Source organism: Amblyomma americanum, chromosome 9 (genome assembly GCF_052857255.1).
Source record: "Amblyomma americanum isolate KBUSLIRL-KWMA chromosome 9, ASM5285725v1, whole genome shotgun sequence".
In the NCBI taxonomy this organism is placed as follows: domain Eukaryota; kingdom Metazoa; phylum Arthropoda; class Arachnida; order Ixodida; family Ixodidae; genus Amblyomma; species Amblyomma americanum.
Window position 1 is genome coordinate 106,632,496 of NC_135505.1, and position 21,609 is coordinate 106,654,104.

The 21,609-nt window shown below is 48.0% G+C and overlaps 1 protein-coding gene across 1 annotated transcript in view; it reads left to right on the plus strand.

Moving 5' to 3' along the window:
* The window catches only part of LOC144103984 (aldehyde dehydrogenase, mitochondrial-like), a 32,165-nt gene extending 14,084 nt beyond the window's left edge, over positions 1–18,081 (plus strand). The window contains 9 exon segments of the mRNA XM_077636735.1: positions 1,682–1,924; positions 5,258–5,323; positions 5,325–5,361; positions 6,346–6,530; positions 7,467–7,624; positions 9,992–10,156; positions 16,930–17,004; positions 17,718–17,757; positions 17,840–18,081. Coding sequence (XP_077492861.1) covers positions 1,682–1,924; positions 5,258–5,323; positions 5,325–5,361; positions 6,346–6,530; positions 7,467–7,624; positions 9,992–10,156; positions 16,930–17,004; positions 17,718–17,757; positions 17,840–17,872 — 1,002 coding nt within the window. The 3' untranslated portion in view covers positions 17,873–18,081.
* The last annotated feature ends 3,528 nt before the right edge of the window (positions 18,082–21,609 follow it).

The following is a 21,609-nucleotide window of genomic DNA, read 5'->3' on the forward strand; positions in this document are numbered from 1 at the left end:
GCTCGCTCAGGCAAAGATTAATTACAGAAAAGCACCTGTTAAAGACAGTATTACAGTTGCAGTTGGGGCCATAATTTTATTGCTTGCACTCCCTTTTCTAGCGCGAGAAACGGCGCCTAGCGGTTTTTTCTTTACTGTCTTGATGCCATGCTGTCCGCTCAAAATATTTTTACTGTTTTATTTTTGCACCGTGCGTTCTTGGGAATCGGGTGAGGGGGTTCAGTCGTAGAATCGACAAGGACGCCGGAGACATGGTTAAGATGAGGAGCCGAGAAACCATTATACACAATATTTACGTCAAAATGAAAGGTGCCTTCGAACGCAGAAGCGCTTGCCAGATAACTTGTATGTAAGACTGCGCTAACCGGAGTTCTTACTGTTGGATTAAATGATAATGCAGCCTGTTTTCCAGTTCTAAAAATTTTCGCCTTATAATCAGAGCGACAGTTGTTCGAACTTTAAGGCATCAGTAGGTTTATGCCGATGCGCACAACAGCATCTTGTTCATCTGTCGCAGAAAAAAATGTAGTTTCAGATTACACTGATCCGTCGCGCCCAGGGAGCCGTCATGCAGGCGTTACCTGGACAACACCACAGAGAACGATAAGGCCATTTCTGAAGCTCACGATAGGTGAAGTAAAGTGAATTTTTTTTCTGAAATGAACACTGTCTAGCACAGACCATCTTTTGACACAAGGACCACCAAATAGCAATAGTAAAAAGTGGAGTCGATCTGTATTCCTCTCTAGTTGTGACATATTGTGTGACTTAGATGTCACAGCTCATGCCTAACTGAGTGGCTCGATACTAACACAGGACTCCTGGTCACCTTTTAAAAGGCAATAAATGCAAACCGAAGTCGATCTGTATCGAAATATTGGTGTGTTACGGTGATAAGAGGGTACATTCAAGGAAAACGATGTTTAAAGGCTAGAAAATCTCAAAACAAATTATTGCTTTCTCTCTTACTGGCAGTTTCCGCAGCTATGCTCCGGTGCTTAAAGATATGTTTTTTCACTGCAAGTATGTCAAAGGCTAGCTTATACTAAAGCCGCTCTTAAGGCTCGTTGGTCAGTGATCATGGTTAATGTTGTTTTCGTCGTTATTTTGGTTGTTTGTTCCTTGTTTCTGTCATTTGCCTCGTGCTGCGAGGGCGTGTATTCCTCTATCTTATGGCTCTTCCTGGTCGTCTAGTTTTGGGTTCGGGGCTGACGTTGCGTCGCCTCGATGTGCTGTTACCTTGATATTGTGGGCAATGATTTGTATCTGTGTTATATAGTTTTATCACGACTGCTGATTTATTTGGTCACGTGGGTTCTGGATGGCATTTTAAAAGCTGCTCTTTTCTCTTAATAAATGTGTTGGTAGTCGCCGCCAGTCCTGTGCACTTCTTCGTTTGGTCCTTGTCTTTTCGCGCTGCACTCTTTAGCTTATACCACCATTCATTTTAGAACGCAACAACGGCGTTCGTTTCGATCTGGACGTCACGGATAAACAAGGTGGCGGAAAAAAATTAGTCCAGTTGTAAATGCAACTTTTTTTGCTATAAATGCCTGTCGTAATACCGAAAAACGCCAGCACAATCTGAAAGAGCTATACAGTCGATTTTTACTACAAACAAAAATTCACTGGAGTTGCCTTCAGTGCCGCTCTAAAGTAACAACTGTGTCCGCGAGGGCAGTGGAACGGGCCGATCGTGATGGTGGCCGCGAAGATCGGTCCGGCGCTCGCCATGGGAAACACTGTGGTGCTCAAGCCCGCCGAGCAGACGCCGCTTACGGCACTGCTCGTAGCCAGCTACGTGGTGGAGGCTGGCTTCCCTCCCGGCGTGGTCAACATCGTGCCGGGATACGGCAAGACCGCTGGCTCCGCTGTCGCCATCCACCCAGACATCAACAAGGTGGCCTTCACGGGATCTACGCAGGTGAGCCAGGGATAGAAAACTCCAGGTGTAGTTTCGGTTTCAAATACTTCATCACACCTTGGTGTCTGAAGTAGAACTGATGGCTAAAAATGAATAATTTCTGAGCATGCAACCGCAGTCGTGGTCTAGTGGTTTGGTCGTCCACCATGGCTGCGGGAGCTGGCAGGTTCGAAGCCCGCCGTCGGATTCTCGCCGGATGGGTACAGGCACTCCCCGACCTGGCGACCGGTTTGTTTTTACTGTTACTAACCTGTGGGCAGAAAAGTGCTGGACGAAAAAGATTTAACCTAACTTGAGGGCATCGCGGCGGGTTATAGAAAGCAAAATTCTGGTGGCAACTTTTGCAGAGCCATTAAATGGCTTTCAAGGAGAGCAAGAAAAGCCGCAACACTTAATATTGAATCGCTTATCAGCCTCACGCAAAACTTTTCTGCCTAGCTGGCGAGCTCCGGAGATAGCTGCGATTGAAAACAACCCTCCGCGCTTTGCCTCTCAACTTATACACTTGAGCAAGAGAGAAAAATAAATATTTCAGATAAGGACCGTATTCCGTCCACAAAAACGTCAGCCTGACAAACTGGCTTCAGTGTTTTCTTTCCTTTGTGCTAACACGCACTCTGCCGCATAAAGGTCATTGTCTGTGAATAAAATAGGGGAGACAGTGGAAGAGAGACAGGCGCCACCGTACGCTGCTGGCCGCGCATCCGGACTCCTCGACTGCTTCTTCTTTCTACCAACATTCTTGCGGTTTCAGAGCGAAAACCTCTACTCCCATGCTGAGCCTTAAGGTCATCTGGCTCTTGGATTTGACCTCTAACGGGAGGCGTGCCGCATGTGTAAAATCGCGCTTGGGAGGTGCCTCGATCTTCATCTTCACCGTCGTCGCCACAGCTGCGCTTGAAAATGAAAACTGGGTTTTCATCAAAGTATATGGCGCAGTAACTGTCTCGCATATCTTGGTGAACACCCGAACCACGCCATAATGGAAGGGATAAAAGAGCGAGTGAGAGAAGGAAGGATGAAAGGAGCCACGTCCGTCGCTGCGCTGGCTGTTGTCCTCCTCGTCAGCTGTGGCATGTGATGTGTCACGTGATTCGTTCTTCTGTTTGGCAGTCACGCCCGCCACTACGCCAACCGCCGCTCTGGACACTCGCTCTTGTATTTATGGCCCTTAATACATCACGCGATTTTCTTTCGCTGAAATTTACAATTTGCTCTCGCTGAAGTCTTGAAACAATATAGATGACCCAAGCCTAACCGTCTCTAACCATGCTTAACAGAGCTTTCACTTCATATATCCTGGCTAAGCTGAGTTGAGCCGCAGCCATTTTTTAGCAAGTCAATGACAGCCCCATACTGCTGACGTCGCATGTGCCTTACGATCCTGACAGGCGAAATTCGCTCGAGAGGCCAGCACCGGGCGTTGGCCCAATCAGTAAGCCTGGAGAGCAGCACTTATTACGTCACAGCGTAAGGGCCCCGTGTCGCAGAAAACCAGGTGCTGGCATTGCCATCGGTGTCACTGAAAAATGTCTTACAGTTCGCTCCCATAGATGGCGCCTGCAAAACCAGCGGCGTATCGGATCCTAAGAGATCGTAGATCGGCAAGCCGCCAAGAGCACAGACCGTCGGCCACCGTCTTCCTCCCCAACCCCTGTAAACACGGACGAGAAGGCGACTCACTTTACAAACATCACCGCTAAAGCTACTTACTACTTAGCAGACCCATCGCTATATTCCTAGTAACCGCATCTATGTAGCCTACACAGTACTCGAACCCCTCATTCTCCGGTTGCGAATAAGACACGCTACCGCTAAGGCACGCAGGCACGCTCGTACGGCTCCATCACGCTTGTCGCCTGGTATTCAGGCCAATTTTCGAATTCACGTATAAAATCCTTGGACCCAGATCTGGAGCTTCGGCTTCCATCCGGCCTACCACGATGTGAAGGAAGCAACTTTGTTGTTTCGCCTGTAGCTTGGTGTAGCTTTCACCAAGCAGTACTCCTTCTTAATAGGTATGCCTGACAGCCCTGCATGCGCCATTTGCGGGTGTGATGAGACTATAGCCCACATTCTTTGTGAATGCCCTGCCTACATCGCCGACTGGCAGTCTCTGCCGTGCACTGCAGCATCTGGACCCGTGCCCACTGACGGAAACGAAGATTATCGGCCACTGGCCGCGGCGATCGTCGGCGGTGAAGGCCTCCAAGGCACTGCTCCGCTTCTTGCGAACTCATGGCCTGCACGAAAGACTGCGACTTTACAGAACGCTTGCTGATTTTGTATTGTGACTTTAATCTCCTGCTACTCTCTCTTATCCTTCATTTTTTATTCCCCTCACTTTTTTCCCGAATGTGGAGTAGCAAACCGGTTATTCTTCCCGTTAACCCCCCTGCCTTTCCTCTTCCTCCTCCTCCTTCTTCTCCCCCGGGCACGGCTTGGTTAAAGCGAGGCATTATATGTATTGCGTGCGCTCTTTCGCATGATAGAGAAACAGTGTCGGTGTCTGTGTGGGCAAGAGCAACTGCTGTCGCGTCATAGCCTTAAAGGCGGAGCTTAAGTGTGCAGCCAAACTGTTCGCTCTGCCTATGAAGTCACTACTGATGAGTGTTCAGGCCAGGCAGTGTGGAGCGCCACGCCTCTGTTTCTTTACTCCATTTCCTTTACGCACACTTCCGCCGACAAAGGCGAGAGTTAATACCCATAGACGTGAGCTAAACAGTTGTCGCTGTAAAAAAAAAAAAAAACGAGCTGCCTCTTTGGCTTCTCACAACAGCGTCATCATGGTCAACCCAGCTACATCTGCTCAAAGCCGAGGGTCTCCCCAAACAACCTTTATGACCACTCTACTGAGCAAGCTATGGCCAAACTATTACCGCAGTTATTCTGAACTCTTATGCTAACGTGTCTCTCTGTGCCCCCTGCTACGTGCTTCTTATTTTACAGCATTAGACGTGCCCGAGATCTCTCGACCTTCGCCGGCATGATATGCCATTTCGCATATCAAAGTTTTAATTCATAGGTACCACTTCCATGACAGGTACGCAGTATGACCCATGTAATGGCTGTCATGGCCAGTGTATTCAGCGACAGATTTCATAAACCCTTTACGCATACACTTAGCCATTAACTTCTTAAGAGAAGTTTGAATGCCTTAACTCGAGTACTCTTGTCACTTTACAAGAAACCTCATTCAACATTGTTTTGTGTTCTGTTCTTTTTCGCTTTCATGGCTATATTTTTTAAGCTTTGTGATGCCGATGTATTGGTTTTTTTTTAATTCCAAGCGCCATTACTACAATAACCTGCTGTATTTTTCGAATGCCTCAGGTTGGCCGGCTTATCCTCCAGGCCTCAGGAACGTCCAACCTCAAGAAAGTGTCACTCGAATTAGGAGGGCAAAAGCCCTTTAATCATCTTCCCGGACGCCGACACGTGAGTGCCTCGGCTGATCTTGCCTTCGATTTAAGTTCCTTGTTCTTCAACGGCGATATCCTTCATTTCCAACATTACTTGTATTTCTTTCAAACTCTCCCGTTTTTTCAATAGGTCACGTAAGCTTCGCCTTCATACTGCACTTTTTATACTGAACATTGCGAGTGCAATCTGGTAGCGTTTTTCTGTATGCGTAACACTGATAAAGTAATAGATTTTATAGGATGGAGGAAAGTAAGATAACTGCGGTAATTTTTATTATTCGAACTCCAAGTGGATCGATAATTTAGAATTATGCGGAACATCGGATGAAAGAAAAACTTTTCGAATTCTCCTGATACTGACGGGACCAGAGCACTAGCTCGGATAAGCCGGATGTTCGCATTAAAATAAATGACATACTTACTTGAGCTCATGCCTCGAAAAAGGCGCCAAAAGACGTTTACGGCGTCCTTCCCTGGCCATCTCGGAAATTTTACTTTCTTTACGCGCCGCGGCGGCTAACTGGGATAGTGGCAGCTCTTGCGAAATTGGGGCGAAATGTGTGATGATACATTAAATTAAACGCTATCCGAGCTTTATACCTCAGTCCAGTCGAATTTATAACTTTCCTAGTTATTAGCGGTCCCATATTTCCTTGTGTAACATATGAAAGCGCCTTTTCATATATTTTGATCGGTTTAAGCCTGTGATAGCTAAGCTGGGGAAGAATTCCCTCACATTTTATTGTATTCTTTTCTCTTGGCGTTTCCCTAACAGAGGGATCGAAAATGAGGAAATGAGGAAGACGGGACACACATCAGCCAACACAGGGAAGGAGGGCAGGACACTATAACGTCGATCCTCTCCTGCTCCCATGAGTCCATCTGCTTTAGAGCTACTTAATATGTTTAAAAAATGCCCCTGTTATCCAAGCTGTGAGTTTCGCCACGCTTGCTATCAGGATAGATCCCAGTGTCTCACATCCGCGGCGTTTCGTGCAGTGGATTTCGCCGTTTACGTGGCTCACGAAGGAGTGTTCTACAACCAGGGACAGGTGTGCTGCGCTGCCACACGAACCTTCGTGCACGCCGACATCTACGACCAGTTCGTGGCCAAGGCGGTTGAAATGGCCAAGAAGAGAGTCGTCGGGGATCCCTTCGATGAGCGTTCCGTTCAGGGAGCCCAGGTACGGATTAGAGCTACTACATACACTGACACACGCTCTGGCAGGCCGTTTTCTGGAAGCTTTTCACTTCCTCTGCGATGCACCTTGGTGCTCAGAGTAGAGTTGATAAGTTTGTGTCGCCGCTTTGCCTCCTAAAGAAAAACTACGGCAGAAGCCCTTAGGAGAGCTGCCGCCTTCCGTGTCCCCAGTGTTGGCGATGTTGTTACATGTTCTGGGACTTCATTGCCGCTGTTCTTACTCATCTAACTATAAAGTTCTGCAAACTTTACCAATTATCTTTCAATCTGACCGCAGTGGCGGCCCAGCGGTATGAGCACCCGCCTCGCATGCAGGAGGAGCGGGTTTCGATCCCCAGTGCCGCCAGGCACCCACCGGTGATACAATGGATACAAGCTTTCTCCTTCCTGGTACTCGGATACTTTAGGGTGAAATGCTTGGGAAAGGGGTTTTTGACCCCACCTTCTGCAACGAAAACTACCTTGTGCCATGGTGCTCTTTGGCCAAAGCTCCGATAGCACCATAAAAACTCCGAATCATTATCTTTCAATCTACTTCAAACACTAAGCGACAGACTGACTGGTTTATTTATTCCGTGAGTGGCTTACCGACTGTTAGTTCGCTGATTGAATTAATGACTGACTGATTGATCTACTGACTGAATGAGTAATAGAGTAATGGACTGACTGGTTTATTGACTCGGTGATTGAATTGGTCAATTTTTATTTGTTTATTTATTTTATTTTCTTATACTTTGATTGATTGATTGATTGATTGATTGATTGATTGATTGATTGATTGATTGATTGATTGATTGATTGATTGATTGATTGATTGATTGATTCGTTGATATACTTAATTGTTTATTTATTTTTTGTTTGTTTGTTTTACTCCACCCAACGTGCGTCTATTCATTGCGCTCGGCTTTTACCTACTTAGATCGACGGAACTCAGATGGAACGCATCCTAGGCTACATCAAGCTGGGACAGAAAGAAGGAGCAAAGCTGCAGTGCGGAGGCGGCAGACACGGCACGCGTGGATACTTCGTCCAGCCGACCGTCTTCACGGAGGTCGAGGACAACATGACAATTGCAAAGTAGGCGCGCGCTCTTTTCTATTTTTTTTATTCATTGCGAATAACGCGTTGAAAGCGCACGCGTTGGGCAATTACTTGGAAGAGGTCGCCATACCCAATAGCTGGTAAAAAGAAACGAAAATTTTGTAGTAGCGGTGGTAAACGCTTGGTGTCACTGTTGCAGAAATGCGTTCTCATGATTGCCCACAGTAGTCCCTTCATTTCCATCGAGACTTTATTTTTGCGCATGTACTGTTTGCTAGACGTTTCCATGTATCCAATTTACGAGTGAGCACACGGGTAAAAGAGCTTGCTATAAGCCTCTATGTGCAAACTCACCAGTCATAAAAGAAATCAAAGAACAATACGTACCCATGAGAAGCACCACTAGGCGAAACTACCAGCCGCACATACCGTGGTGCTTACCTTCGTGTAACTGTAATATTAGTAAATTATAAACATCACGCAAAAACAATCGCTGCTGAAAGGTTTTCTTCCTAACCTTCAAAGACGGTTCTCCTCTAAAGTAACACCGAATTCTGCTTGTGGCTGCACTATTCTACTTCATTTGTGCGTTGTGCAAGCTATTTTGTTAGTACTGGAACACCGAAATAAACAAAGGTTGGTTGGTTGGATGGTTTAAGGGGTTTAACGTTCCCAAAGCGACTCAGGCTATGAGAGGCGCTGTAGGGAAGGGCTCCGGAAATTTCGACCACCTGGGGTTCTTTAACGTGCACTGACATCGCACAGTACACGAGCCTCTAGAATATCGCCTCCATCGAAATTCAACCGCCGCGGCCGGGATCGAGCCCGCGTCTTTCGGGTCAGCAGCCGAGCGCCATAACCACTGAGCCACCGCGGCGGCTTGAAATAAACAAAGGACTTGCTGACACCATTGGTAGTATTTCTACATGTTTTGCAAATCAATGAAGCCACTTTAAATACATTATGGTTGCCTGGCCTGGACTTGCACGCCCTGTCTTTATTAACTCTATTTCCGACCACATTACCAGCGCGCCATGGTACAGGTAGCGCGTGAAGCGCTTGCCTCTGAACACGTGGCTAGAATTAGAATACACAAGAGTTCCACGTTATTGTCACAGAACAGGCGATGAAAATACGGCGGTCGAAGTTGTTCGCCGCTCTCAGTGATCTATTTACATTCAGCCCTACTTTGTGACGTTTGCAACTACCACATTTTCAGCCACCCTGCCGGCCTCCGCTGTTATGTATGTGGCTCCTGCCCGAATAGAGACATACCTAATGAATCTGTACTAGCGTCACGTAGTCACAACACTGTCCTATCTCATAAATTAATTCCCTACCCCCTATTTCTTACTGCTGCGGAAGTTCACTATTTAGGCACTATGGTTGCTTTTGGCGGCCCACACTACCCACGTGTGGGGTAACTACCGTGCTGGGCCACACTCCAGCCTCAACTCTCCTTGTTAAACGAGTTGCAGTGTACGCTCGGCTATGAACCTGAACGCTTGTGGCTGTAGGTATTGCCTGTTGCAGCCAAGTATACTTTATATTTACTAAACATGTCTGGCACAAGTCTTAGATTTAATAAGGAGGCTTGGGGATATAAGAAGTTAGAACTGGCGGAGGCCAGTTTCGCTCAGAAAGCCGCAAAATTTGTCAGTATACCGATGATTCATTGTCGCTTTAGGCTGTCACTCTGGGTGCAGCATTCTTGCTCTGTTGTGGCCGTCGCATGTCACAAGATTCCCTTGCATCCGGTAAATCGTTCTCCGAGCTTGGTGTCGTGTAAGCACTTCCCTCTCTATAAGCTACTGAAATGGTCGGCGATGCTGAGTGCACGTGCATTTGCGCTTCAATATTTTTGTTCGAACTAGCAGCAATGTTTACACAATAGGTTTCTACAACGTAGCCGTGATACTTTCGTGATACCTCACGCTAAAATCTACCTATTATTCAACGTGGCCGAACTCTACTCGATATTCTTCCGGTTTCTAACTCTGCACAACAGAACCGAGGTGTGTTCATGGCGCTCGTGGACGCCATCATTTTGAGACAATAAGCCGTAGACTATTATTTGCAAATGTGGCTTGCTTGCTCAGAATTTTCCTTTATGCAAAACACAGTAAATTGCTAGCTTACCAATATCAAGCAAGGGCAGCCACTCGAGAACCGCTGCGTACTAGCCTCCTAGTCCTATTCTCAAGAGGAAAATAATTCGTTCAGGAGAGCAAGCTGCCGGGCTAGTTGGTGATGCATGTTGTAAACTAGGAAGCGCAAAATACCGGACGAGGGACAGAGTAAGGGACACAAAAACACTCGTGAACCTGTTTTGTGTCCCTTAAGCTGTCCCTCGTCCGCTAGTTTGCGCTTCCTAGTTTACAACATAATTCTTCATCTTTGCAGGGAGGAGATCTTTGGTCCCGTACAGAGTATCTTCAAGTTCACCAGCATCGAAGAGGTCATTCGACGGGCAAACGAGACCACCTACGGTCTTGCCGCAGGCGTCCTCACAAAAGACATCACAACGGCCACTACCGTAGCGCACGGCCTCCAAGCTGGCACCATATGGTATACGCACAAAGTGTTTCGCTGTATACAAGTATTTAATACAGGGGGTACTTAAGGTTAGGAGACTGGACAAGAGTAGGGTGAGGTAAAGAATAAAACTTATTTAACAATACTCGAGCTGAAGCCAAGGATAAAAATGCAAATTGGCGATGCATGTAAAGAGAAGGAAAGATAGCATATTGCCACGTAGTGGTGACGGCAGTCGAAGCAGCGATGAAGACGGACGAAAGGGTCTTCTAAAAGAAAACTGTTTATTGGGCTGACTTGCACCCAAAATGGACTGAATCACTCGGCGGCGGCGAAACGACAAGCGTGCTCGGCGGTCGTCGAACAGAATGCCCGCCGCTGTCGGCCGTGCTCAATTTAAAGCTGATAGCGAACTTTAGAGATAAAGCGTGCAAAGTTACTAGAACATTCCTGAACAACGTAGAACCAGCTCTGCCTGGCTGTGATCAATCGAGATAAATCTAGTCGCGTCTTGCGTCAAAAAGAAAGCGATAAGGTGGTGTGGCGGCAGATTTGAAAAACGAACAAACATTGCAAATATTCCCGGCATTAGTCCTTTCTCAAAGAAGCATCGACCCGATTCATTAAAACAAATAATGCGACTAGTAAGAGAAAAAAACGGATCTTGAGAAAATATAGCATGGAAATGCAGCGGCCTTTATCGCGCATAATACGGCTTCAGACGGACTACATGGACAACTTCTGGTCGTACGCGGCATCGCTGGGATGCAGTCATAGCGTCAGGGATGACTTCATAATCCAGTTCACCTAGCCGACGAAGAACCTTGTACGGGCCGAAATAGCGGCGAAAAAGCTTGTCACTCAATCCACGGCGGCGAATGGGCGTCCACACCCATACTTCATCTCCTGTCTTGTATTCCGCGTTGCGTCTTCGTAGGTTGTAGCGTCTGGTGTCGGACCGCTGCTGATATTTGATCCGTAATCGGGCAAGCCTTCGAGCTTCTTCTGCGCGTTGAAGGTAGGCGGCAACGTCGACGTTCCGTTCTTCTGTAACGTTGGGCAGCATGGCATCTAGCGTTGTCGTGGCCTCCCTGCCATGGGCGAGTCTAAAAGGCGTCATCTGGGTGGTCTCCTGCACTGCGGTGTTGTAGGCGAAGACGACGTAAGGCAGGATGACATCCCAGGTTTTGTGTTCGGCATCGACATACATCGGCAATGGTTTTGTTCAGGCGCTCGGTCAGTCCGTTGGTCTGCGGATGGTATGCAGTTGTCTTCCGGTGGCTGGTTAGGCTGTAGCGCAAGATGGCTTGCGTTATTTTCGCCGTAAATTCCGTTCCTCTGTCCGTGATGAACACATCGGGGGCGCCGTGTCGAAGAAAAATGCACTCCACGAAAAATTTGGCGGCTTCTGCTGCTGTTCCGTTCGGTAGGGCTTTCACCTCGGCGTAGCGGGTCAGGTAGTCGGTCGCTATGATGATCCACTTATTTCCAGATGTTCACGTTGGAAAAGGGCCAAGCAAGTCCATGCCGATCTGCTGAAAGGGTCTTGAGGGAGATTCAATGGGGTTTAGAAATCCTGCTGGTCGTGTGGGAGGAGTCTTTCGTCGCTGACAATCTCGGCAGGTTTTCACATAGTGTGCGACATCGGCAGACAGTCGGGGCCTGTAATACTTGCCTTGAATGCGGCGGAGCGTGCGAGTAAACCCGAGATGTCCAGATGTCGCCTCGTCGTGTGAAGCCTGTAGAACTTCTTCGCGGAGACAAGTAGGTACAACAAGGAGGTAGGCTGTTTTTCTCGCTGTAAAGTTCTTCACAAGGACCTCATTCTGCGCACAGAAGGAAGACAGTCCTCGCTTGAATGAAGCGGGGGGTGAAGAAACCTTGCCTTCCAGGTACTCGATGAGGCCTTTTAGGTCGGAGTCCGAGCGTTGCTGCTGAGCAAAAGAGCTGGGGCTGATGGGTCCCAGGAAGCCTCCCTTATCGTCGTCCGGCGGTGGCGTATCTACAGGGGCTCGTGAGAGGCAATCGGCGTCAGAGTGCTTGCGTCCGGACTTGTAAACGACGGTGACGTCAAACTCCTGGAGACTCAGATTCCATCGAGCGAGTCGGCCAGAGGGGTCCTTCAAATTGGCAAGCCAACACAGCGCGTGGTGGTCGCTGACCACCTTGAACGGTCGCCCGTAGAGGTAAGGGCGGAATTTCGACGTAGCCCAGATGATGGCAAGGCACTCCTTCTCAGTTGTCGAATAGTTAGCCTCGGCCTTGGAGAGGGAACGGCTAGCGTATGCGATGACTTTCTCCAGCCTGTCACTTTTTTGAACGAGGACGGCGCCTAGTTCCACGCTGCATGCGTTGGTATGAAATTCAGTATCGGCGTTTTCATCAAAGTGCGCAAGGATCGGTTAGACTGTAAACGACGCTGAAGTTACTTGAAGGCTTCTACTTGCGCCGCTTCCCATTTAAACAGCACGTCTGCCTTCGTCAGCTGGGTCAGGGGCTCGGCGATGCGCGAAACGTTTTTTCTCAAATCGTCGGTAATATGCGCATAGTCTTAGAAATCTGCGCACTGCTTTCTTATCGGCCGGCGGTTGAAACTGTTCAATAGTAGCTGTTTTCTGCGGGTCTGGGCGTACTCCTGTCTTGCTAACGATTTGGCCTAGAAACAGCAGCTCTTCGTGGGCAGAGTGGTACTTATCTGCTTTCAAGGTTAGGCCAGACGACTTGATTGCGTCTAGTACTGTTCGAAGTCTTTTGGGGTGCTCTTCAAAGTTCGAGGCGAAGACAACGACGTCATCTGAATATACCAGACAAATTTGCCACTTCAGGCCTGCCAGCACTGTATCCATTACTCGCTGAAACGCCGCTGGTGCGGAACAGAGACCAAATGGCATCACCTTGAACTCAAACAGCCGATCCGGAGTGATGAATGCTGGCTTCTCGCGATCTCTTTCGTCGACCTCAATTTGCCAGTAGCCGCTCTTGAGGTCTATCGATGAGAAATATTTCGCGTTGCAGAGGCGGTCCAGTGTGTCGTCGATGCGGGGGAGGGGGTAGACGTCCTTCTTTGTTATGTTGTTCAAGCGGCGGTAATCCACGCAGAATCGAAGTGCGCCGTCTTTCTTTCTCACTAGAACAACCGGTGCCGCCCATGGGCTGTTTGAAGGCTGGATGACGTCGTCGCGAAGAATTTCTTCGACTTGGTCCCGGATGGCTTGTCGTTCTCGCGGTGACACACGGTGGGGGCTTTGACGGGGAGGTCGGACGTGTTGGTCCGTTATAATGCGATGCTTGGCAATAGACATCTGTCGCACCTTCGGCGATGTCGAAAAACACTCACTGTAGCTTTGAAGCAGATTGCGGATCTGTTCTTGTCTGTTCCGGTGCAGGGCTGGGTTGCTGTCGAAAGTGGGCGAGTTCTCTTGGTCAGGCGAATCTTCTGCGGAGGGGTCGAAGAGGGCGAAGGAGTCCCGTACGTCAGATATTTCGTCGAAGAAAGCAATCGTCGTTCCTCTGTTAATGTGCCGGTATTCTTCGCTGAAGTTAGTCAGCAGTACTTCGGCCTGGCCATTGCGCAAATGTGCGATGCCTCTTGCGATGCTGATTCCTCGGTCTAGGAGCAACTGCGTGTTGTCCTCGATGATGGCTTCAGCATTAATGGCTTTCATTGCGCCTACGGTCAGAATAACGCTTGATCGGGGTGGGACGCTCACTTCTTCCTCCAGGACACTAAGGGCAACGTGATTTTCCCGAGTTTTCATCGAAGCGATGGCTTCGTCCGTCGAAAGCGTGATCAGCTTGGATCGCAGGTCGATGATCGCCTGATGCTCATTAAGGAAATCCATACCCAAGATCACTTCGCGGCAGCATTGCGGTAGCACAACAAAGGTCGCAGGATAGGTATGTTCTTTGACAGTCACTTGAGCTCTGCATCGTCCTGGTGGCGTAATGAGGTGGCCCCCTGCGGTGCGAATTTGTGGGCCGTCCCAAGCCGTTGTGACTTTTCTCAGCTGCGCAGCGAATGTTCCATTCATCACCGAGTAATCGGCTCCTGTGTCGACTAGAGCGGTAACGTTCCGGCCGTCGATAGTCACTTCTAAGTCAGAGGTCCTGGCTCTTGCATTGCACGTCGCTCTCGGCATCGGGTCACGGCTTCGTCGCGTATGCAAGTCACGGGTGGGGCATGTGGTTGAAGCTCTTCTGGGTGATAATAATAATAATTGGTTTTGGGGGGGAAAGGAAATGGCGCAGTATCTGTCTCATATATCGTTGGACACCTGAACCGCGCCGTAAGGGAAGGGTAAAGGAGGGAGTGAAAGAAGAAAGGAAGAGATAGGTGCCGTAGTGGAGGGCTCCGGAATAATTTCGACCACCTGGGGATCTTCTGGGTGGCGGCGTCGTTTTCAAGGCAGCCTGCTTCGTGGTTCTCATTGTGTGCGGCGTTGGTGCAGCGAGTGCTGGTTCTTCATGGGGTGTGGTCGGTGGAGGATCTTCGGCGTTTCGCTCTTGAGCAACCTCACCTCCAGAGGTTGCTGCCTTTAGTTTCCCCAACGGGGGCTGGGAGACCTTCCTCGTACCGCGGCTGCGTAGCTGCGGCGTGGCGACACAAAGCGCGAAGTTGACGGCGATGGTGAGCGCGAAAAGCAGTTCGGCGTGTAGTCTTCTCGACGCAGGTACTCGTCGATTTCCTGCGGACGTTGTCCGGAGCGTGGTTGTGGGGCGTCAACGGCAAATCCTCGAAGACCGATACGTCGGTACAGGCAGTGACGAAGAATATGGCCGGCCTCACAGCAATGGAAGCACAACGGCCGGTTGTCGGAAGTCCTCCAGGCGTCGCATTTCCTGGGGCTTGAGCGTCGGTCATAGGCTGGGCGGACGGGGGCTGAGAGGCGGCGTTGTGGAACAAGTGGCTCATCTCGGGGATGACGTGGGGGTTGTCGTTGGGGCTGGGCAGTCCTTACTGCAGCGGCGTAGGTCATGGCCTGGGGTTCTGTGGCCGTCGGGGTGTCAAGTGCCTGTTGCACTTCTTCCCGGACCACGTCCATCAGAGTCGATGCTTGTGGCTGTGGGGAGGATGGCAGTAATCGGCGTAGCTCCTCTCGGACGATTTCGCGGATAACTTCCCGCAAGCTGTCGCTGGTGGTGGCCGGCGTGTCCGAACGGATTGCACAGGCAGAGGAAGGACGATTGTACTGCCGAGCTCGAACGTCGAGGGTCTTCTCAATCGTGCAGGCTTCTTGCATGAATTCCTCGACTGTTTTTGGCAGCTGGCGGACGAGGCTTGCAAAAAGTTGTTCTTTTACGCCGCGCATTAAAAACTGAACTTTCTTTTCCTCGGTCATCCCGGGGTCGGCGCTTCGAAATAGGCGCTTCATCTCCTCGACGTAACCGCGGACAGGCTCATTCGGAAGCTGGATCCTGGACTCGAGGAGTCGTTCGGCTCTTTCTTTCCTCAAGACACTGGTGAATACCTTCAATAGTTCTCTCTTGAATAGCTCCCATGTGGTAAGGGACGACTCGTAGTTTTCGTACCACGTGCGTGTGGAGCCATCCAATGAGAAGAACACGTGTCCAATTTTTGCCGCATCATCCCACTTGTTGAATGACACCACGCGTTCAAATTGATCCAACCATTCTTCAGGGTCTTCGCCTAGGGATCCATTGAAAGTTGGCGGCACCCGCGGCTGCTGCAGTATGTTCAGTGTCGACATCTTCGGCGAGGTTGCGGTGCTCGTAGCCGCGTCTTTTCGCTGTCTTGTGCGGTCCGCCAGTTTCCCGAACTCAGGCTACTCTCCCTGGAAGCGTCGGCTGGCTCGCTGAGCTGCTGGCTCGTACTCGGGTGTGAAGCGCTCAGGGCTGGCTTCACGACTTGAAGGGGGCGTCCGGAACATGGAAGGCTATCCCGTACCTCCACCAAATGTCACGTAGTGGTGACGGCAGTCGAAGCAGCGATGAAGACGGACGAAAGGGTCTTCTAAAAGAACTGTTTATTGGGCTGACTTGCACCAAAAATGAACTGAATCACTCGGCGGCGGCGAAGCGACAAGCGTGCTCGGCGGTCGTTGAACAGAATGCCCGCCGCTGTCGGCCGTGCTCAATTTAAAGCTGATAGCAAACTTTCCAGATAAAGCGTGCAAACTTACTAGAACATTCCGGAACGACGTAGAATCAACTCTGCCTGGATGCGATCAATCGAGATAAATCTAGTCGCGTCTTGCGTCGGAAAGAAAGCCATAAGGTGGTGTGGCGGCAGATTTGAAAAGCGAACAAACATTGCAAATATTCGCGGCAATATGTTCTTTTACGACCACGAAGTGCATTCCACCAGAACGAAACTGAAACCAGGCACATGTGTGATTTGATCGTTTGGAAGGATAGTACGGCCCAAGCTGGCTCAGATTAGGCCGAACTGGATACAGTTGGTGGAATACTTTGTCCTGCTGCAGTGGGCATAGCATGGCTGATAATGAGGTTCAGCATAATAGCGCTGGTCTCTCAAAACAAGTTTGTAGAGGGCATGCCGCTCCTAACGTATGCGGTTGCAACGTCAACCTTCGGGACGCCTGCCTCGTTAATTTTGGGCAACAGGTTTCAAAAGCAATCGGCTGTTTTTTTTTCTGTTCCTTTAACAAAGCCCAAGTTCTTCACGTAAATTCAGCGGACGCACTCAATACACAAAGCAAACGCCAGATTCGCATAAGCTCTCTTTATTTTGGTCTCTTCGGCTCCTGCTGCTCGCCAACACCGTACATGTAGACCAGCAAGTGAAGACACTCCGCTAAAGCATCTACTCCTACTTTGCAACGCAGGGTCAACGGCTACTTACAAATGGGCCCACAGGCTCCATTCGGAGGATACAAGATGTCTGGGATTGGACGTGAGTTGTAAGTTCTGTTGTGTTCATCTTTAACAAAATTTATTTAGTTGAATAAGTTCATATGTGGCCAGGTTAAGACGCCAGCAATTATGTGGGCATTGTTTTTTTTTTGCTACTTAGCACCAGACAGGTTGCATGCGAGTGACTAACAAAAATGAAGGGCAGAAGGCATTATGGCAATGAAAAATAGCCCTTCCAAATACTTTTAAAATGCAAGTTATTACGTGAAAAATTTCAACATCTGAATATTGCTTTTTTTATCTGGAATGGGATCCAATGGCACCGCACTATATGGGGTTGATATGATACAGGGCACAGAAAACTAAGTTGAAATTAGCTGGCTTATCCAAATTTCACTGACATAATTTGCAAAGACAAAAGGCGCGTTATAAATTTCTGCTCCGCAACTAACTGAAGCCCGGGCTTGATGGTTTTCTCTCCTCCCGTACTGATATTATCCGAAATTGTATTTGAAAATTCAGACATGCTATGATGATGGTGCCCTCAACTTTGTTTTATCGGCCCGTATGCTTTCAGTTGCACCTTTTCAGGCTGCGTATTAGTTCCTCAACAGTTGGGTTCACAACTATTCCTGTTAATATGTTATTATATGATGTGATAGCGCGACAATGGCATAAACTACATATGTTCTTATAAACGCACAAGTGCACAAAGTCTTTGCTGGCAGATTCATAAGCTTTAATTTCTTTTACTTTGCAGTGGTGAAGACGGCATTTTGGAGTATACTCAGATCAAAACAGTACGTATAACGTTTTTTTCCATATTACCGTTGTTTTCGCTTTGCAATAAAATACTCTAATCCTGTTGCAACAATCTTTCAGGTCGTGACGAACATTCCTGTCAAGAATTCGTAGCTCTCTCAAGTCCAGACAGTGGCCCAAAGCAGCTTAGGCTTCACCGTAAAAGACAGCAAAATACCGTAAAGAGACCAGCACTGCATTCGCACTTCGCAGGCCACCATGTTTGAACGTCGTGTGATTTAAGTGCAGAAGAAGCAAAAATAGCTTCCTGTGTAGAAATAAACTCGTCCTTCATTCGATTGCAAACCTTGCGACTATTTGTCCGTGCATATATAATTAATATATGTGCTTTGGCCTAATTGCCAATTCTCTCGAAATGTTCGTTCAGTGGTATATCTAGACCTGTCTTTTAAGTTACATAAGGGACGCAGGCTTCACTGCAGTCATAGCACACTGAAATCTCTATTTTTTTTCCTCAAAAGGGCTGATATAACACAGACATGCTCATCGTTTTTAAGTTGCATATTTGCATTCTTATTACTTTCTTTCTTGTACAAAACAGTATGGGGATAAAAGCAAGAGGTTGTTGAATGCCAGTCATGTTCGCCGCACGTACAAGATCCACAGCCCAACATTTGCGCCACTTGCGCTGTATTAGACTGCGCAAAAAACACTACCGCCGCCCAGGTCGATGCATTTCTATAACCAACCGACAGCTGTCTTTCAGTGTGTATAAGATGTCATGTATCCTGTACTAGGTCAGGTTTTGCTCTCTTACATCTTCCTATGGAGCAATTATGGGTACCAGCTAAAGATTCAGAAAGTTGGTATATTCCTGGTGTACTAAAAAGATGGACGGTACCAGTCCCTAGACTAAAACAGTTTACAGTGCCCGATATCTAGTCACAATAAAAAACTACGCCCACGTTCACAGTCCGGCAGTTGGCGCAGTCCGGATGGGGAAGATGATGACGGTGAGATAATGGCTAAAGGTTTACTATTAGAATTAAGTTAATCAATTAACTACTTAACATGACTGGCCTCTTTGCTGACGTTTGGCATCTCTGGTATTGCTATGCCGCAAGAAACGCCTATTTAACAACAGCCGACCGCCTTATCCACAGAGCCACCGCGGTGCCTTTCAATAAGTAAATAGGGTCCATATGAATGAGAAATGAGGAAATGTGTCCGTCGTAAAGCGATCATCGCAGCTTTTACGAGTCCGACCGTTACTTAACTAGAAAACGCTGCTTATGAGGCCGTATTTGCTCACGATCTTTTCCTTCTTCATTCATTTCCCCCTTTGCTATTGATCGGTCCTGGGTTTTTGAAGGGGCGCGCAAATGAAATTTCTTGCTAGCTATTACTTGTGACATCAAAGGCGACAGCTGTCGATTACAAGTGGAAGAAATAAAATCTACCAATGAATCGTTCCAAAAGCAGATTATTCCGTTGAGGTAGCACACCGCTTACCCATCAAATTGTTTTCTTTTTCTTCGTTTTTCATTGGTTTCGGCGCAGCCATGCCCTGCATGGTTTATGGTCAAAACTAGCCAGGTGTCATGTTAGAAAACGTCAGTCGAATATAGTTGACTGACCAGAATCTTCACGTTATATAAATTTGTTTTAGCTTCCAAAGCATTACTTAAACTACTCGGTGAAGTCACATTTTGCCTTCACCTGTCAGGTTAGCTGCCATCCTGTAGGTTTACTAGCGTTAAAGTAATCCTCGAATATGACATATAGTGCTGGAGAAAGACTTAGGGTATAAAGGATAATGTAAAAAACATATTGCAATGGTTTGGCAAAGAAGATCAATCGAAAGCATAGAATCACGAGCGGGCATAGCCCTTGTAGTAATTGTCTATAGACAGCCTGTAGACTTTTTATAGCCTCTATTGCCTTCCTACAGATATTTCTTTTTATCTTTTCATAGTCTATACACTGTATATAGACACAAGTCTACTAAAAGTGTATGGCCATAAATCTATAGATTGTCTATAAACTGTGTGTAGGATATAATAACAGATAGAAAATCACTCGCCAAAAAAAGAAAAAAAGAAAAACAATTGAAGTTTTCGGGGCCCGTACTGGTCCCTTGTTCACGATGGCAGAGGATGGACGAAGGTGGTGACTCATGTACGGCGCAGGTGGTGTAATGAGCATGCGTAAGTCTCAGGAAGATTACCTCGCGTTCGGTTCAAAACATGGGGTGTCTCGTTTGGATGTGAAGTGATTCTAGAAGTAAGCGGGACGATAAATACTTCTCCGTCGTGATGGCAGAACGCCGCAGTTCACGTCGAAACGTGGAAAACAACGGCCACCGAGAAAAGCAAGCGGGCAAGCATCCCCTACGCTCCAGGAGTGAGAGAGGCCTTAGCCAGAGTCTTCAAGAACTATAATGTCCATATCACCCACGTGTCACAAAGTAAACTGAAGCAAAAACTTGTCAGAGTTAAAGACCGGGTTGAAGGAAACAGATTCCCCGGTGTGGTGTACAAAATTCCCTGCAAGGACTGCAAAGCTGCAATATCGGCGAATCAGGCAGTTTTATTAGGCGCTTAAAACAACATCAAAATGAAGTCGCCAAAGGCTGCACGAAAGAAAATGCCCTGGCTGAGCACTATCAAGCTGCATCACATGCCATCGATTGGAACAACGCCTCAGTCATCGCGGCGGAGAAGTATTCATCATCCCGCTTACTGCTACAATCACTTCACATCCAAACGACACCACATGTTTTGAACGGAACGAAGGGTAATCTTCCTGAGATTTACGCATGCTCATTAGGCCACCTGCACCGTACATTAATCACCACCTTCATCCGACCTCTGCCAATGTGAACAAGGGACCCGTACGGGCCCCGAAACGTCAGTTGTTTTTCGTTTTTTTCTTTTTTTGGCGAGTGCACCTCTACCTGTTATCATGTGCCCTCCTCGCCCGACGGGATGCCGTCAAACACTCGACAACCTCTGTAGGATTTGTATATGCCTATAGACTGTTCTTTACGGTTTGTCTACACAGAGTCTGCAGACATTATAGAGCGAAGTTTATGGAAAAACTATAGACTGTCTAAAGACATTTTTGTGAGGGAGGTGCTGGCCGGCTGTCTAATCCTCATGCGTAAACATTCATCCATCATTGTATGTCAAACTAACCAGTCAAGTTTAATCTTGCGGTGGCCCTCGAGTGCTCATTACTTACAACTGCGCTATAGGTTGATCTCTTATGCAATAGGGGTACAGAGCGTAGTTCTCGGGAACGATAAGGATATTAAGCAGAAGCAATTCATGGGCCTCTTATTTGTACGGTCAGAGTGACGCTCGGTGGCGCTTGCGCGCTCAGTAGTTCTCCATGAGCTCTTACTCAGAAGTGACCGAAATCCTTATTCTATGAGGTACTCGTTTTGCTCCCGAAGCCGGTAATTAACGACGCCCTTTATTTCCGCTCGGCTCACTACGTCCCCAAACACCGGCACGTGGTAGTTCATAAACGGAAAAGCTTTTGATGAAAGACAATATGCGGTTAACACCTCACTAGCGAAGCTGTGCGGCGAGCCAGCGACTTATTCCCGCTGGTGAATATTCTGTTAGCACGAAAGCAAACAGGTACGCTGCGGTCTGCGGGGCATCAAGAAGTCCAGTTGCGTTCAAGGGATGGATACTCAAAACGTTCCCCGAAAAGTCTTGTGATGCATTTGCGTTCGTCCACAAAGAAAAACAAAATGCATTTTTTTTTTTCACTTTAAGAGCTCGAGGTGTTCTGCTTTTGGAAACGCGCGATTACATGCCGAATCAACTAAGGTTTATTACATTCGGAGTGTACTACGAGCTCATAAGATCCAATGAGAT